The sequence below is a fragment of the Ambystoma mexicanum genome, chromosome 3q (assembly GCF_040938575.1).
Source record: "Ambystoma mexicanum isolate Mex_15411 chromosome 3q, UKY_AmexF1_1, whole genome shotgun sequence".
Taxonomy (NCBI): domain Eukaryota; kingdom Metazoa; phylum Chordata; class Amphibia; order Caudata; family Ambystomatidae; genus Ambystoma; species Ambystoma mexicanum.
The window spans coordinates 169,262,855-169,282,723 of record NC_090926.1 but is presented as its reverse complement, the minus strand read 5'-3'; the positions used below and the strand labels follow the sequence as shown (position 1 = coordinate 169,282,723).

At 42.6% G+C, this 19,869-nt stretch overlaps 1 protein-coding gene across 7 annotated transcripts in view; it reads left to right on the top strand.

The window, feature by feature from the left end:
- The window catches only part of SCN8A (sodium voltage-gated channel alpha subunit 8), a 1,610,732-nt gene that overhangs the window by 1,503,174 nt on the left and 87,689 nt on the right, over positions 1 to 19,869 (top strand). For all 7 annotated transcript variants that reach the window (XM_069653414.1, XM_069653412.1, XM_069653417.1 and 4 more), the window contains one exon: positions 4,603 to 4,707. In XM_069653414.1, the coding sequence (XP_069509515.1) occupies positions 4,603 to 4,707 (105 nt within the window). The remainder of the gene's footprint in view (positions 1 to 4,602; positions 4,708 to 19,869) is intronic.

Sequence of the window (19,869 nt, the reverse complement as noted above, 5' to 3'; positions counted from 1 at the left end):
GATCAATCAGTGGATCCACAAATCCCCCTACAAGTAACTCCCCTCGTTCTGTTGCAGAACAGGTGACTAATACTTAACCACGGTCACTCAACCTCACCGCGTGGCTCCTGACCTATCTGGCATTTAGAAGTACTGAAGAAAAGCAGAAAGATCCTGCAAGTGGCGAGGACTCGGTCTACCAACAGATTATACAAGTGTAAATGAAGAGTTTTTGCTATGTGGTGTGTGCAACAGAACCTACAACCGCTAGCAGTGGAACCACGCTATCTTCTGCCAGATGTGACGAACCTGAGGTTGCAGTCCCTTCTTCCCTAGGGCGAGATCTTTCCCATGGTGCCAGGGTGGTGAGTCGATGGAACAATAGTCCCCCTGAGGGTGGTACACAGGGGGAGGATCACATGGGAGAGGAAGCCCCTTATGGGATTAGGGACGACCCTTTCCAGAGAACACTGTATAATCCTGCTTTACAGCAAACCCACTCTTTACCAAAGGCCAACCCTTCTTTCCTATGTTTCCCAACATTCTTTATTGTACAGTCAGTCAACCTAATATCTCATATCTGACTAGCATACCAGGGGACACTATTGCTTTTCCATATAAGGATTATAACAGTACTGTGAAGATGAGCATGCCGATCACTCCAGATAACCACAGTGAACGGTCTAGTTTTCTGCTAAATGTGATTGGTCGAGAACAACCCAACAAGGAAGGGGAAGAGAGAGAGAGAGAGAGGAGAGAGAGAGAAGAGGAGAGAGAGAGAGAGAGAGAGAGAGAGAGAGAGAGAGAGAGAGAGAGAGAGAGAGAGAGAGAGAGAGAGAGAGAGAGAGAGAGAGAGAGAGAGAGAGAGAGAGAGAGAGAGAGAGAGAGAGAGAGAGAGAGAGAGAGAGAGAGAGAGAGAGAGAGAGAGAGAGAGAGAGAGAGAGAGAGAGAGAGAGGAGAGAGAGAGAGAGAGAGAGAGAGAGAAGAGAGAGAGATCCATCGATCCATCGATCCATCTCCGGATCCTGTAGGGAGCTGACGAGCAGCCACGAGAACCACATTGGCAAGCTCAGTACAGAAGAAGGGGAGACGCCACGCACAGAACCAAAAGTACGGCACTGAAGTCCAAGAAGAAGGGACTGCGGAGGACGCAGAAGGCAGCGAAACGACAAACGGTAAAGCCAAGTCCCTGAGAGGTACCGGAGCCTCTCAAGAGAGCCCTATTCCACGGGAAACGTGAACCAAGAGAAAAGTTACGCGGGCATACCAAGAAGGGGCCGGGAGGTCTGGGGAGAAGAGTGGAAAACACTGGAGAAGTGTTGGGGACCCTGAAAGCAGCCTACGGGTCTGGGACATGCACATCCATGAGAAACCGAGAAGTAGAGGATGTGGAACCTTAGAAGTAACCGAAGAAAGAAAGAGAACCACAGGCTTGGCAGGAGAATGAACCAATCCGTTGTAACCACACATTGGGAGTCTGGGACCCGCACAGATATAAGAAACCAATTCCAAACAGCGTAAGAGGGTCCGGGACCCAGAAGAGCGTTGAGACATTTAAAAAAGGGCACACTTCCTAGACAGCAGAGTAAATCAAGTCGTGGGGTTGGCGCATTGCAAGTCCAAGACCCACACCCTCATGAGAAACAAATATAAAGGTCTGAGACCCTACAAGAGACAGAGACTGTCCAGAAGGAAGTATATATTCGCAAGAAGAATAAATCAATGTTTTGTGATACAGCTTTGCGAGTCTGGGTCTCGCACCAATATGAAGCACCTGAGAATAACCAGTTAGAAGCCAGGCAGAAACCCTAGTTACTGAGGCAGCGATTGTTAAGAAACCGAACTTTTGCTTTTCCTTTGAACACTTGTGACTTTTTAGTGGCAAGCGCTGTCCCTTTTAGTTTACGTTGGAGTCCTTGCACAGTAGTCATTAGTTAATAGTGTTAGGGTCAGAACTAGGGTTTTGGGACATGACAGTGACGGACTATTTTCATTTGGATATTCTGACAGTTTTCCTTAGTTTTCTTGGAGGCAGGGAAAGCCCTCTTCGTTTTAGGGATAGAAAAGGCCTTTCTCCAACCCCTTTACTTTTATGAATACATTTTTATAACCAAAATAATGCCACCCTGGTATCTGAGTCTTACTCCTGCCCCCTCGCACATGCCCGTTAAGCCTGGCACAAGGAGGGCTGTCTTATGCGTCCATCCGAGTGCACTTAGTGGCTATATCCAGGTACAACAGGAAAATAAACGCCCCTTCCTTGTTTAATGACAGGATAAAGCACTTCATGAGGGGGCTTTTCAGCACTATTCCACCAATCAAGAAATTGGCGCTAGAATGCAGTCTTAATAGTGCTATTAAGGCTCATGAGAGCACCCTTTGAGCCATTAGCAACAGTGTAAATAAAATATGTCTCCTGAATAGTGGTTTTCTTAGTGGCAATTACATCATCCAGGAGAGTGTCATAAATCCATGCATTGGCAATCAATGAGTAATATCTGCAGTTCAGTAAGGACATGGTGGTACTAAAGGCAAACCCCTGCTTCATACCAAAAGTGCCAGCAGATTTCCATGTAAATTCTAATATCGTCCCATCAGCCTTTTTTCAAAATGCCTCCTCAATGGCAGAGGTCACTTTGCAGTAATTGAATATTATAAGAGTGTTCAAATATTCCCTGGAAAGAACAAAGTCCTATTGAGACACTACTCGGCTCTCTGTGGCCTTCAGCCCATACACCAAAGAGAAGGCCATCTCAAAGCAAGGTTTAGCCAGATGGTTTTCCTCAGCAATATCAATGTGCCATGTGAACACCAATAGACCCTTAAGGCGTACAGTGCATTCCCACTCAACAAGGCAACTGCGGCCTTAGCAGCTATGTGGGCAGGAGTCCCACTACTCGACGTATGTCGGGCCACTACCTAGGTGGTGCCCCAAACATTTTAAGAGGCACTACTGCCTAGAGAGACTGAACACAGCAGAAACAAGAGTGGCAAAAGCTGTCCTGCAGCGTCTCTTCTAGTAAAGTAGGCCTTTATCCTTTACACCACCTGAAAGTCTAAATGATACTGCTATGTATTCTATTCAAAGCATGTGAATCTATGAAGGATCCAATGCTGGAGAAGGAGTATACTGCTTACCTTTAACTCCTGTTCTCCAGCATTGGTATCTTTTTATAGGTTCACATGCACCCACCTCGGCCCCAAGGTATAAAAGCCGGATACCAAGGGTAAAGAATTCTCATTCACTCCTAGGGGTGGGGCTTAGCACTCGACGTCCCATTGAATGTGACCAAAAGCACCCACAATGAGGTGGATTGACTCTAAGGCACATCTGTTTTTTCTTCAGTATAAAAATAAGGAAGTGTGTAACTGCGGATTACCAGCCTGACGACGGGCAATATTCATAGCATGTGAATCTATGAAAGAGCCCAATGCTGGAGAATAGGAGTTACAGGTAAGCAACATACTCCTCCTTCGTACTCTGGTATCTGAGGCCAACTAGTATTAGCCTCAGGTTCTCGAGTTCTACAACAGTCCTCCTATCACAAGGCGAGCAACATTAAAACTTTGCCAGCCATCCAGTCCTGGCTGGCCAAACGTATTTCTTGACATCACTCGAGAGAGCAAGTGGATTTGTATCCGGCAGAACTCTGAGCTCTGCCCAAAGCCCCCAAAAGGGGATATTCCTGCATGGTCTTTTCCGTATTAGTTTGCTAGGAAGACTGCAAAAAAAATAAAGTGGTACAGGAACATTGAGATATTTTAACCTCACAGTAGTGCACATTGAAAAAACGTTATTGCCTTCAATCAATTTAGAACACACTGCTTGGTCGAGAAAACCGTGGGAAAGGAAAGTGGGGGAAATGGAGCCCCTCTACTCGTATCTAGAGGAACTATCAGTACTACCCAAAAATCAAAATGGGTGCCATAGGGACTAGCCACAGTTAAAGTGGTGGGGATAGAAAAGATCCTCACATATTCATAAAGAGGCTGTAAGCACAGAAACAGGCACCAAATATCGTGGGGCCTCAGAGAGTGAAGCTTCTAAGCAGCAAAAAGTATTTACTTTCTAAACACAGGGCCTCATTACGAGTTTGGTAGAATTTCGGCAGTAAATTTCACAAAAATACAGCCAAAATCAGTTACTGTTATCGTCATTTGGTCCTGCAGATTTGCTGCAGGATTACAAGTTGCTGGTAAAGTGGTGTAAATCCCCATTTTTTGAGTCCATCGGACTCCATGGGTATTTTGGCAGAATTACTACAAGCGTGATGCTAGAGGTAAATCCTCCACTTCATCGCCAAACTCAGGATTTGGTAGAGCACAAAAAACTGCGTTAATTCTATTACCGCCAAAAAAAGTGTCTAACGGAATTATCACCACTTTTTTACCGCTTGGCAAAGCTGAATGAGGCCCAAGGTCCTTTATCACGAGGGACCCATTCTGGCCTTTGTGGTGGTGTTGTATCAAGAAAGGTTTCCTCAAACAGTGTTTTACATTTTGACACCCTTTCCATCATTGTTTACATTTTTTATATATTTCTTAAACCTAGTGCCACTTTAGCATGTGCTTATTTTATACATTTATGATTGATTATAACCAGTTCTGTTTTTTCCCCATTACTTTGGAGGTCAAGACATCTTTATGACAGAGGAACAAAAGAAATACTACAATGCCATGAAAAAACTGGGCTCAAAGAAACCACAGAAGCCTATTCCCAGGCCTCTGGTAAGTATGTTTGATGTTGGGGGAAGAAGTAAACCTAGAGGGATGTGGAACTAAAGCAAAACAAGTACCATATTCCAATATACATGTGCTGTGTGATAACCTAATGTGTGCCTATTTAGTAGCACAACTGTCATGAGAGTTATCTTAGCCTGCACATTTCTTTAAAATATGGTTTTAATTTGGTTTCTGACTTTGGCCTCCTTAAATGAGGTATCCAGTGGTCCTAATGATGTTTTTATCTAATTGAGAAGTGTTCACCCCTTATGATCTGTGGACCGATTGTGTGGTAAACTGATGCAATCTTGCAAGTGTACCTTTTTTTATACTGAGTATTGATCCTAATGTGTGTGTAGTATTACCATTGAAAAACTAATTACTAAATGGATTCTTAAGAAAAAAAAAATTCTGCCAACAAAATAGAACTTTTTGTAGGCATTTCATAAAGTGGAGACTTCACTCCAATGAGCATCAGAGAAAAACTTATGTACACAATGTAAAGTGGTTGTATGGGAGGAAAGGGGAAAATGGACAAAAGGGAGGAAAAAGAGCAACATACCGGTGACCTAATGTAGTGTGAGGATACTGGCTTGAAGAATGTGGTATGTTTGAGGAACGCAAGCTAAAAAAGTAACAGTATGTAAACAAGAGAACAATACATTTGGATGACAAAATTATGTAATTAAGATTGTTGAAAATAATGGGGGTTGAGAAAAAAATTTACGTTCTAAGAGTAATGGCCATGAATGATCAAATAAAATGAGGAAATGTTATGTGCTGTGGTTTTAAAACAAAAAAAAACAATTGTTAGTATTATACAGTTAATAACAAATCAACTTTTAATACATTTCATACACAACACATTTAAAGTAAACAATACATTATATCCCAGTAAAATGTCTCCAGTTCTCCTTTCACCACTGACCAATTAGCAGCAACAGCAATGTCAGTCGGCCACCAAACCCAAGATCTTAGCAGTTTTCCTCCCCAGTAGAGTAAAATGTATAATCTGTGCCTCTTGATTCCCATTCATAAAAGGACGCCACAGCTTATCCTTTTGTATATTAACATCAATAACAGCTGCTCTTAGTGCGGTCTGCCTAAGCTTCACAAGCGAGGCGCACTCCATCAGCTGATGTTTTACAGTTTTTATTTCCTCCTCGCCATAGAGGCGGCAAGATCTGCTTTCTCTAGGTATACTTGACCACTCTCCTGTTATATCAAAGGTTTTTGCTACATTTAACTTAATTTTGAGGTAGTTCTACACTAATGCATTACCCACAAAATGTCTGATGTAGCTAGCATATTCCACCCTTTCCTGTATGTACCCAGTAAATGCTTCAGAATTACTTTTTGTTGCCAAGTCTATAATGAGTTGTTCATGATTATAGTTGAGCAAGGTGGGCTTCATAATTTGTTTGTATGTTTTGTATGGCAAACTAACAACTTTCTCGGGCACTAGCCACGCCATCTGTCAGCTATTCTTGTGATTTTCGCAATGCAGCTGTTCAGCATAAGGTCTGCTTTAAGCATCATCGCATTGAGGGTCGGCATAGAGAGATTTATGCCTACTCAGTTTTTCATTTTCCAATTCATTTTTATACAGGAAAGACAACATTTCTTATATAACAGAGCAATGTCGAATTCCAAAAACAAAGGTTTGGCAGGGGCACTGGAAGGGATACGAGGGAGTTTCTTTAATACCTTATGTTCAAGTTTGTTTATCTATGTTAGATTATCAAAGGCGCACATTTCAGCATCATACAAGATAGTATGACACATTTTGGCCAAATAAAGTTGAATCACAGCACCCACCAAGTAGCCCCACCCTTCCGTGCAAGGGAACCTATAGCATTGCTAATCCTAGAGATGAGTAGTAAATATTTTGAGGTGCCTTCCACCCCTCAGTTTAGAGTCTAGATTGATGCCTAAATATTTGTATTAAGGGACCAGTTCAAGGGCCTCCCCTCCCATCTTCCAATACACTGCTTTTGTCTTTTTCACGGTAGGGGAAAAGATCATGACCTTGGTTTAGTTGATATTTACAACCAAGGAATTCAATTCGGTTTACATTTTAAGCCAAATCAAGGCCATCTGCACACCACCAGCAGTAAGATCAAGTATAACAAAGTCATCTGCATAGCCCATCCATTGTAAGGGGGTGTTTCCTAATGTTGGTGGTATAGACAGCTGAGAATAGCTTCCTCTAAATCCAAAAGGTAGAGGTTAAACAGGGTCAGGGACAATATACAACCCTGTTTAAGACCCTTATAGGTGTGTATCCAACCAGTTGTTCTGACTTGCAGGTCCATTCGTACCGTAACCCTTGTATTTCCATGCAATTGGATATTCATCTTTAAGAGACCAGAGGGAATATTCCATGTTGTCAACTTGGACCATAACCTTTCCCTATCAACAGTGTTAAATGCTGCACTTAAATCAATAAACGCAGCATAGACCATATTTTTTCTGATCAACCTGGTTTGTTGGATGGTAGTGACTAGGGCCAGGCCATTAATGGTGGTATTTAGACCCTTCCAAAACCCCACCTGGTTGAAGGGGAGGATATTCTCAGATTCGACGCATGCCGTTGGCTCGTCCAGCAGGACACGTCCAAATATCTTTGCAGGGGCGTCCAGAATTGCCAAAAGGCGATAGTTACGGGGATCTGAATAACTCCCCCTTTTAAACACTGGCAAAATAATGCTGTCTTTCCAAGACAATGGTATGGCCTGGGAAAGCACAATCCAGCGAAAGAGCCAGTGTAATGAATGGGCCGATAAATTGCAGTCCACCTTAATCAGTGAATTACACATCCTTTCTGGTCCTGGTGTTCTCGATGACTTACAAGCACTGATTATTCTACAAATGTCAGAAACACAGTTCTTAAAGGTCCAACACTCTGTAGTTGGTGTGCCCACTATAACCCCCATTTCTTCCGCCCAAAGAACTCTTTCACACGTGCTACCCAAGCCAGTTCAGCAATCCCATTGATGTTACTTGCTGGTGGATTATTGGAATTAATTATTTTCCAAAAAACAGCAGAGTTGTTTGTATTGTGTAATATGTGTACATGTGTACCAGATCCCTCCACCGCCTGCATTAATTCTGATATTTGTGTTGTTTTAACCAACGATGATAGATCACTTTTAGTTGTTTAGCCTTAATTTTATGCTCAGTTGCTGTTATATCCTTAATGGCTACGGCTCTCAAATTTCAGCGCAGCTCCTTCTTTTTGTCTTTAATACATCTGTCGAAAGGGTGCAAGTGGATGTACCAGTACAAGAATTGGTTCGAACCCTGACCAGGGCGCTAGTTGGAATTATTCTAGACAGTTCTTATGGGAGGTGATTGACGTTTTTAGCAGAGTCCATAGAGAGGGGCTCTCTGAGAGCCCACAAATGCTCAAATAATCTCCTAGTTGGTCCAGTGCCACTTGGTTTGCGTCTCTGTGATCGCTCCATGATATCAAATTCTGTGCTGAGTTAATGCTCAATATCCCAGGATGAAACGGGCCCATAGTTAGATCAGGTAGTTTGAGAGAGGCTACCAGAGGAAAACGATCCCTCTCCTCACGTTGTACGACACACATGCAAGCTATGAGCAAAATGGGACCAGCCTGGAAGATGTAGTCTATTATGCTACTACTATGAGACCCTACACGGGTGTACTGTGGAGGAGAGTCTGAGAAAAATGCTCCATTGGCCATAACAAAACCAGCGGGATACAACACCTAGCCCAACTTAACTCTCGTGCACAGGTCTATCATTTCCAACTGGTGACACCCCCCTTCTCCGCCCGCTCCTCCAAGTAAAAGTCTGATGGAATTCTGGAGAGCCAGCCCGAATGCTATTTATTAGCATTTTAACTTTCTTACTAATCCTTTACTGTTCTCCCTTGTATGTGGGGGGGATTCATACACATTAATGATGATTAATTCCTTCACGTTTGCCCTATCAAGGCCCAGAGGAAATGACTCTTTCAGCAACAACATATTTGTTCCCACTCGGCACCTGCAAGAGACCGAGTGAGTTCTTTACTCCCAATTTTAGGCCGCCCTTAGGGCACCCCTCTGGCCCTGGCAAGCCAAAGAGGAAAGGGTGTGACACCCATCAATCCACAAGGGTTGAGTATGCCATGTCTCCTGGAGCTCAATGGCGCCAAAGTTGTCAATGTGCTCCAGGAGTCCCCCCTGAGCAAACAGAGATGCAAGTGTCCACGCGTGTTGCAGTTCAACAAAAGGAAGGGTCCAAGTGCTTTGTTGTTAGGGTAGCCACTTCCCCCTCTGCTCCACCAGATTTGCCAACCATTCCCAATGGGCCTCAGTCCCTCCTTTGCTTGTTCTCTCACCGACGTTCCCCGTGCCACCCGGGTTATAGTTCTTACTCAGCCTCCTATCGTTATGTGCCTTGGATTCAGAAGGCAGCACCACAAGCCTTTGTTCCGGCCTACTCGTTCCGCTTCGTTGAGCCCCAAATGATTAGTTGCCCCTCAGAGTTTCAGTTTCCACTTCAGCACATTCATAGCCCAATCTGTTTACAAGGGCACTATGTGCCAAACGTATTCCAAAGTACTATCCTGACAAAAGTAAACCAGTGAAGTCGCCTGAGCAACGTCTTCACAAATATCTACTATTTTAATGTCACTGCTTTTTATAAATCGCAAAGGTATAACAGAATGAAGCAGCTCCAGTCATCTTGTACGATTGATGTACAGCTCTTTCCCGCTACCGAACAGGCTTCGAATTTGTAGTGCTTTAACTTTATTGTTGGTGACTGTGGTCTCAGTGGGATCACCATTTTCCGATAAGGGGGCATTAGGATCTGTTTGTCCAGTAACCTCAATCAGAACTCGCTGCTCAGGTACCACTAAGAGCGCCTCCTTTCTTTTAAACAGTGCCTCAAGGTTGAGCATTGATGCTTCATATAAAGCAGCGTTCTTGTTCTTTTTCTTTATAATTTTTCTTTGATTGTTTTCCTTTTTTCCCTTCCCAAAGATGGTATTTTTGGATGAGCAACCCCTCTGGTCCTTGGCTGCACTCCGTATTATGACATTTGGGTCTTCCACCTCCCCCGTTAACTCAAAGGTGGTGCAATTCGTCAAAGGAAGCCCTCTGAACTGTACATTCCACCCTATGTCCCTTTGATGTTTGGCCTTCATGGCCGAGCTCTCCATCTATTTAACTGGAGCAACCCATCCTAGTTTTCTACCTTTTTCTGGTGGCGAGGTACTCGTACATACAGGCCTGTTTTATGAACTTCTTTGTTTTACGTTTGTACCACCCTGGTGATTCATAGCCTCCCTTTGTGTCGTTCAGACCAGTAAATGGCATGGCAGCTTTCATATGACCTTGGTTTTTGGGCATGATGTTATTTGTGTTCACTTGTATTGGATTCAGAATTATGATGTGCTATTTCGATGTCTCAGCCAATTTCTGTACAGAAACTGTAGTGTTTTGCACGGTCACAGGCGTCTCTCTCTGTCCTGGTTATCCGTGAAGGGATGGTCTGTGTCCCGGCGAAATCAGCTGCAACACACGTTGGCGATTGTTTGCGGTCTTAAGATTCCTTCTACAGAGCCTTAACGGGTCTGGGTTGGAAAGGCAAGGTTGCTTCTCTCCTTGTCACCCTCTCAATTCTCGCCACCTTTCTCCTCCTCTTGAACTGCCATGTTTGGATAGCTGTCTTGTCGTGCAGTCTGCCTTGCTCGTCGTGTGCTTTCATGCTACACCTTTTATCCCTGTGGGGAAGGGAAAGGGCCGTCGGGTTTGTATGATTCTGGTCAATTGCCTAACTTTGCCTGACCTTTGTATTGGGACATGTCAGGTAAATGGCTTTGGTGTTAATCCATTGTCTTTCATGATGTGCGAAAGTATTTGTGTCGGAAAAAGGGGGGGGGGGTGTGTACAATGTTTGAATAACCTACGTGGTAGGATGGGGAAAAGGTGTTCTAAGAAGGGGGATATTGCGTCTCACTGATTGGTGTCCCACTTCCCATCCCGAGGACCCCCCCCATCCAGGTGATCCTCCCTCACTGGTCCACCCCCAGGAACTGGATCCAATAGCAATGGCCGTGTATTGACATGGCCACCTGGATGACAGATCTCCGGGGATTAGTCAGGGAGACAGCTTCAGGTTTCTCACTGTTGCCTAGCCAAATCGGTACTTATTTCAATTGTCACGTTTTCTAAAATTGGCAAGGCAGCGTGTGCCATTTGTACAGTATAAAAAATCAGTGATTTTCATGGACGCAATGCTTCTCCCCTCAATGTTTCCTTTTTTTCCATTCAGGTTAACTATTCTTTGAGGATATGTTCGTGTAGAACTACAGGGGGTTTTTGGTGTTTTTTGCAGCACCCCAGCCTGAGAGACGGCTATATCATTTAAATGTTTAGTGTTGCGTTCACCATTTTCTTTTTCTGATCTATAACCGGCGGCGAGTTAATGGCAGCCACTTGGAGTTTAGCCTTTGCAGTAAGGCAAGTAGACGACAGAACTAATTCAGCCCGCTGCTCTTTTGCTGCAACTCCCCCACCACTCTTCTTTTCGCAGCACGGGTTGCCATAACTCCTACCGCACGTCTCTTTGGCATGTTGGCAGTCACATGCAACTTTTGTTAAAACGTTTCAAGGTCAGAAACACAATCGTCCGTTCATATATAAAAAATTATATGAAAGGTGATAATAGTATTCTTAAAGGTACCAAAAATAAAAATGAAGGGAGAGAGAGGGAGCAGAGGGCAGGAATCGAAATCGGGTGAGCTCACTGTATGGACCCTCAATAGTTCAATGCCCGAAGTTGGGCCCAACCGCTCTAACAGCAAAAACTGTGTACAAAGATCAACAATGGAGCTCCGCAGGCTAGAGACCAAGAAACGGTGCACCCAGTCCCCTCAATGCTCCCTCACTTCTCTCTCACAGCTCCTTCTCGTCATGCTAGGTCGACTCACCAGGCCTTGCCTTAACTCTCGGCTCCATACAGCACAACACGGCTCCTTTCCTCCTAGCGCACGTCGCGTCACAAGGGTTCTCTCCACTTATCTCATTCTGAGCTTCGTTCACTGAGCTCTGCAAGTGCCTTGCAGGCTGCTAAGCAAAGCCAATGAACGGACCTGGACCAGGAACCTGTGCGTTTCAAAACGTGCTTCTGTTAACAAAATAGAGATGGAGTAAGAAGCATGAAAAATGGCTGGGGACGGAAACAGATTTACAATTAAGAAAACTGTGAAGTCATGTGTGCTTCCTGACTGAAAATGTCAGCGATTTATAGGGAGTATCAAAACTAATTTTAAGACTTTGAAAAGAGAAGGCCAGCTATTTGAGGATTTTAAAACATTGAAATGGACAAAGTATGGTATGATTGTTTACTCTCCTCCACAAACGGCAAAGGAGAAATTATTTGGAGCAAAAAAGATTACAAAACTGAAATAAGGGTTGCAATGAATAGAGAAGATCAACACAGCAATCTCATGCTATCTCTATAGATCAGATGCATTGGTTTGGGAGGAAAGGTACACACAAAATGGCTGAAGTAAGAATAGAAGCAAGTTGATGCCATTTTCTCAGAGATAATCTACACACACTGATATGTATGCCATTTATGAAAGGACTAGATATATTTAAAGGGAGGGAAATGTGATCTCTGACAAGGGGTCTCAGCTAACCACTCAAACTCACTTCAGTACATATGGTGAGATATGATAGTAGCAGTACTTGGGAGATAAACATAATACTTCAAAGCAAATGCGGGGACGGCAAGCAAAGTAGGTTGAAGGGGTCATGTAAAAGGCAGGGATAAGAGCTATCCTTCACAAGTATAGGGACAAATATTGAGGGGGACAACATTAAAACGAGAGAATATCTTGACGCGTGAAAGAAAATAATTAACTTAAGAGCATTTTAGGAACACGTATAGGAGTATATCAAGAGACGGTGAAATACAAATGAAGTTGGAATAGTACAGCTAGAGAGACCAGAGCACATGCTGGTACCAAATTAGATTTTCTTTTTTAGAAAGACTGGAATGCAATTATTAAAATGATTAGATGGGGCAGAGGGAGAAATGGAGCAAATAACATAAACAAATCGGACGAAACTGGCCACAGACAAATAAAAAGGCTATTTTGTGGGTTCTATCTTATTTTTATGAGTGTGTTGAAATTCAAACTTCTTATAAAGTCACATAAAGAGAAATCCCAAAAACTCCTGTCAAAAGAGGACATTAAATTGTCACTTTAGGAAAATTCCAAAACCAATCATCACACTCACATCAGAATTCTATTAGCAAAGCAAAAAACATTAGCATCAATATTTTAGAGCTTTGTTATTGCTGGCAGTTGTACAAGCCAACGATGTGAGCAACCCATTTACATTTGAATATACGCACTCTCAAGACAATGACTTCCTTACAGAAATGCTCAATGATTTTAAAAACAAGACTTCAATTCCACACCATTCAAATGCAGCACTCTCAAGACACAATTTTAGTAATTTATTTATTTAAGCATTTATAACACGCCTTAACCCTGAAGGTTAATGGGCACCATCAACAAATACAAATAACAAGGGAGAGGGACTTGAAGGACATAACGCATATCTAATAAAATGCAAATGCACAAGAGCAAATATAAAAGCAGATTAAAAAAATGAAATACAGAGTTAAGACCAGGGGATACAATCGGGCACATGGATCAAGTTGGAGCAGGCAGATTATATAAAGCAAAACGTTTTCAGCTTTTGCTTAAAAACTACAATGGAAGTCTCCTATCGAAGAGTGTTAGGAAAACCATTCCACTACACTAGGCCAAGGTAGTCGAATGACCGTTTACCAGTTTGATCCGACTTCACACATGGTACCGCAAGTAAATTGCTATTGCTTGATTTGAGAGTATGTGTATTTTGTTTGATACACTGTCTTTGTTTAAGGTATAGAGGACTTGTGTGTGATTGCTAGCAGCTTACGTTTATGGCATTCCCTCACAGGTAGCCAATGCAAGGACTGCCAGGGTACCAGCATGGGATTCCTGTACTTAAGGCCAGATACAACCCTGACCGCATGATTGTGTGTCACCTGGAGCCTAGAAAGTTAGTAATCGGTTATAATAACTAGAAGGCTTCCACAATAATCAATTCTCGCTCCTATTGTAGCCCTTGGTAGAGTGGCACTATTACCTAAAGAAACAAGTGGCCGAATCAAATAATACACACAAGAAGATAATACAAAATTGACATGATCCTTCGTTTATACAGAGGAATCAAAGTAGTTGCCAAGGGTCTGGACTGTAGATAAAGTCTTAATTTCACAGCCAGCTATATTAAACATTTTATAAGATTCTCGCAATTTCTTTTATCTAAGATGAGAGCCAACCACCAACACCTCAGACTTCGATTCATTGAGCGTAAGGCCATCCATCTATGGATAATGTCAAAGACGGTGTTATTCCTTATAACGTCCTCCTCATAGTTGCCAGATAGTCTAAATCGTAGTTGTGTGTCATCAGCATAGTTGGTGGATTGGACACCTTTATTGTCCAATAAATCAAGTTATGGCAATAAAAAGATATAAAAGTGGGGGAGAGGCAAGACCCCTGGGGCACACTGCATTGAACGGGAGCAGGATCAACTGACATGCCATTAATAAAGACTCTTGCCTCTCTCTCTGATCAGAAAGATACAATCCAGAGAAAAAAGCCTCAGAGGAAATCCTTTTAAACAGTACATTAAAATCAACCAGATAAAATGCAGATGCCCAGTCTAACAATAGCAGCAAAGGCACATGTCTCTGGTCCATATATGACAACACATTAGCTTTCAATCTAGGAGTGCCGACTCCAAACTATGGAAGGGCCGAAAGCCGGACTGCTTAGAGCTGAACAAGTTGGGCGTTTCTAAATACTCTTTAACCTGTAAGTAGGCCACCCGGGCAAGGAACGGGACATTAGTGCTGGGTCTAGAATTGGTGGCAATAACGGCATCTAAAGAAGGTTTCTTCAGTAAAGGAGTGATCCAGGCCTTTTTAATAGAGACTGGGACCCAAGCTGCTAAAAAGGAGGAGTTAACAAAGGCTTCAATAGCCGGTGCAAGGCAGGATGCACACTTCTTTCGAAAGTTCAATTTTAAGACTGCCTCCTGACAAGCTGCCAGGAAATGAAATGAAAGATAACCAGCTGGTTTTAGACTAGAATTCCAGCTCAAGAGTTCGGGCTTACCATTTGATGGTTTAACTTTCTTTGAAACAATTGAAACCAGATGAGATTTGGGTTACCATCACAATGGAAAGAGACATTGCTAAGGCAGTGGGAGCCCTAAGCACCATCTACTTATCGTGGCCTGTGTTTGGCTGTGCCTGATCTGAAGTTTCATTCCTTTCACCTGCCATCTACATTTTAATGTCTGTCATAGAAGTCACAAAGAGGATAACCTCCCAATGTGCGAGTAGAGCACAATCCTATTCTGGAGGTACCTAGTCCAAGCAAAGCAGGCCCAATCTACCTTCTGGCCACTCCAATTGACAATAAACCTTGTGAAAGGGAGTGTTTATGGATAGCATAATGTTCATTGATTGATGGCATCAGAAGAACAGCTACAGAATTTCTCAAAGTAATTCACACATATTTCAGGGAAAGCCCGTTTGGTTATCTTTAGTGAAAAAGTGGCTTAGTTAAAAATGTGAGCGTTGAGCACTAGAGCAATTCCTTACAAGTAATCCAAACAAGTTAAGGCCAGTTGAAGTAATGAACCAAGGACTTTATTCCACATATTTCCTGATCGAACAAAAGGAGAATCAAAGACCCAGATTTGGATCCACAAAGCATTTAAAGTTCATCAGAGAAACACCTTCAAGATATGGTGATCTCTTCTACTGTGCTACATATCTATAAGATGCATATTTCCCATCTGTGAAAGGTACAGTGAGCAAAAAGCGTCTGCTGCAAACTCTCATCTCAGAACAGGTTATCATGCCATGTTCTTTCTGGAGAGAAGTGCCTGCTACCTTCTTTGAAATGTTTGCACGGAACTTGGGGTTGGTCACTCTGAGTTACCTGGGGGCAACCAGACGTGGACTCCCTGCTCACTGTGCTCAGAGAGACAAAGCTTCACCTCACTGATGAGGCCCAACAAGGCTGAAACACGTGTATGGGGTTGCTTTTAGTACTCTTGTTCAGAGAGGAATTGCCATAGCATTTCGGTGCTGGACTGCCCATGTGGGCGGGACAAAGACTAATATGCAAATAGATATTTCGCATCTGTGACAGGTACAGTGAGCAAAAAGCGTGTGCTGCAAACTCTCATCTGAGAACAGGTTATCATGCCATGTTCTTTCTGGAGAGGAGCGCCTGCTACCTTCTTTGAAATATTTAAAAGACCCAAACCATCAAAACAAAATTCTTTTCTGCAATACCTAAGCAATTCCTATCGCATGGTCCTACGCCTACTCTCAATAAAAAAACTGAATAAAACAGCTCTGGGCTTCATAGGGTTGTGGGCTATGGCACAGTCTCTGGATAAATGCTGTCACAAAGCAGAGGGGATAAATGAGACACAAAGACCAAGGTGGCAATTTAAAGGGGTTTTTGCTTTTTAGGAACAAAAGCGAAAGGGTTTTCAACAAGGGCAAACAAATAGCAGGAGGCCTTCGCTTCGACTTAAAACAAGCAACAAGCCACCTTTCTGGAATGAACAGTCTCCTGCTGCGCAATCCATGAGGGATGATAGTACCTCACACTCTGAAGTATTTTAAGTCGACTCAACACTTCTTCTGCAGCAATCCTTCAGTTATCCTCTTCTCCTGTACTGGCTATATAGGGTTTTGATGGATCTATGTGATGTTATCGAATGAAATGTCAAATAATACTTTTTTATTGACTTTTTTTAAAGGAAAATACTGATTTTTTTTAAAATTATTTTTATTATTATTTTTATTTGGGGGGGTTGAGCCCAAATCTCCCATTTCCATGCGCTTCTATCTCCTCTCTAACCCCCTCCTGACCCCTTATTACCCCCTGCCCCCACCCCTATATACATTTAAATAATTCAACAAACATGGCATTCTAACAGGTAAATTAGTAGAAATCCTAATCCATAAAGTCTTGTCAGGCCGCAAACAATAGGGCCATTCAAAATATGTTGTTGTATTTAAAAAAATAAATGTAATGATGATATATGACAAGGTTATATTGCTTTAAACAATGTTGTGAATAAATCTCATTCAAAGTCCAACATTCAACCCAATGGTCCTTTATATAAGACTCTAAGCGGTCTCCAACACTAATCTTAATTCATTTGTCCCAAATGTTAATGTTGAGAAAAAGGCCAGGTCAGTTGTTACTGTTTTTTCTTTAAAACCTTATGCACTGCAGGAATTTCCAAGAGGATTACATAAAAAATGTCCTATTTGAAAGCTCCTGCATAGGAAACTAATATTGTGCTGTCCAAAACTTCAAATGCAAGTTTTTGTCCTGAGGGTTTGCTTTAATCATTGCCAAATTACATCTAAAAGATTGATCTCAGCAATTCAAGGTCCAAAATCACGACAGAAGCAAGGCTTGTATGGATGAACAGTGAGCTCATAGTAACAAAAGAAAACATCCAAAATTGATATACTGAAATACTTGCTGTTCTATATGAATTAAATATCAGTATACACTGGTATACTGAAAAATAACATGTAGAAATGTACATTTAATCGAAGTACCACAGGCATACAAGACGAGATGGAGCTAGTTCAGGAGTTTGGAACCTGCGGCTCTCGTGATCACTCACTATGGACTATTCTAGCTAGGGCTGATGGAAATTGCAATCTGAAACATCAGGTGAGCCAATGAATGCAAACCCCTGGGCTATGCTATGTATTAAAAAAAAGTGTAAATGTCAACATTTGTGACAGTTCACACCTTTACTGCTAACGGCTGAAGGCACTATCTGGTGATTGGTCCTACATATATTTTCTAAAAAGGGAGAAGAGACATGGCAACATTAACGTAGTGAAACATTGCATTACACAGTTCTGATTAGCACCCAAATTGTCACACAAACATTGACTACAGTATTCCTGCCCCACAAGCATGTAGGACCGTTGATTTGTGCACTACAGAGTAAATATAAAGAGCTAGAGACGAGAGAAAAGGGGTTACAATTTAAAACCTGAAACCAAAAAGTCAAGATTAGTCAAGGTTTAGAGTACCAGTCACAAGGACTCATTACATTCTTAATGAAAGCAGAGATATAAATCGAGCAACACGAGACACATAGTAGAAAGACAACTCAATGGCAGGATTGTAAGGCAGGATTTTCGAAATGCAATTAGTCGGGAGCACTAGATAAGATCATGATAAATCAAATTGGTAGTGTCAGTCACTAGCACTCATTACATTCTTAGGGCAGACGAGGATACACTAGTAATCACAGGTGAAACAAAGTAACAAAGCATTCTCCAGCATTGGATGCTTCATGGATTCACATGCTCTTTAATATTCCCTGTTGTCAGGCTGGGAATCCTCTGTAACATTAAAGCGGTTTACCTTTACATTTTTTAAACTGCTCGTCACTGTAGTATTACAGTAATTTGAGTCACACTGCACACAGCCAATTAGATAGGTCTCCTTAGCTCCACCCCTGTTGCCATCTTCAAATTTATGACCATGTTAATTTTTGGAGTCCTTGAGAATTCTCTCTTCTACTATTTCGACAATTGTTTTCTATTTTTGATCATTTGTTCCATCAAAATCTTCTGGTTTGGTTCTGCATAGCTTCTGACATATGACATTGAAGTCTGGGCCCATTCCATTGCCTGCAGAGTTCAAATCTTCCATCTGAGGCCTTCAGGAGTCTGTTAAGATGACAGACACAAGAAATAAAAGCCTTTTTGAGGCCTGCCCGACATGTAATCTGAAAAACATTTATGTTGAGGATCATCATGGTCAGCCCCTATCCATTCTGTATCAGGACCACGACTTGAACAACTGTGCCATCTGCCAGTCGTTCTCATCCAAGACCCACAAGGACTGCCACTGCAGGTTAGTGGCCTGGTTGGATGAAGGTGGCCGGGCCTCTGACTCGGCCTATGCCCGTAGTTATGCCTCTGCCAGGCACAGCAGACCCCTATAGTGCACTCCCTCTTCAAAGAGGTTGAGGTCCCATGAGGAATCTTCCCGGAGGAAGAAAGCAAAGAAGGGACATGGAGCGCATGCTCAGGCTGCTCCCTCACCGACTATATCATTGACATCTCCATCTAAGCCTAAAATCATCTTGTTGACTACTTTGGCGCTGAGAAGGCCTTCGTCGACTGTTTCGTTATCCAAACACTCTTTAGAAAGGCGATGCTCGTACACGACTACAATCGATAATCAACAGCATCATCGTCTGTTATGCAGAAACCTGTGCAGTTCCCTCTGGGACCACTGCAAAAGATTTAGGACTACAGGTGTTTGGCAATAAACCCACTTGGTAGCAGTCTGTACCACACAGATTCACTTGGTAGCTGTGGCTGAGCAGTCAGACTTCCCTCAAGAAGAGTTAGGCAGTATACAGAGCATTCACAATAGGTCAAGAGAACACAATAGAACAAGTAAACACTGACCAGGGCTTGGTGTAAAAGAGATATAATTATTTATTTAAAACCACATCTAGAAAAACACACAGGCACTAATTGTAAGCAATTCAAAAACACGGTCACTAAAAGTTATACACTCCCTTAAAAGAATATTAGACAAGACTTAAGTAAAGCCCCACTTATTTTCAGACAGCGGTGAGCGCTTAACGTAGATGGCACTCTAATAATTCGTTTTAAAAAGGGAGAGAAAAGCAGAGAATAAATTGAAACAGATCCCAGCACTTTTTTACGAACACAACAAGAGAGGAAGGCAAAGTAACACCGGGAATTCAGAGTCAGTAGGCCGGATCCGCTTTCAGAGGATCAAAACGAAATGTGTCCAAGGTCACACGGTTGCAGTGCACAAAAGTCTTGTAACAGTTCAAAAAGGAGTTGGACCAAAGAAAGGGACCAGTTAGAGGGTCAAGGCGGCCAGCCCAGTCCAGAAGGTTAAGGGGTTATTATTACCTTGTAGCAATCTTTAGAAAGGGAGGCCTGGCGGACACGGTATCTTAAAGTGGTGAGAATACTCCAGCGGGGGCAGTTGTTCCTGGCAGCGGATGCAAGTCGGTGCTTC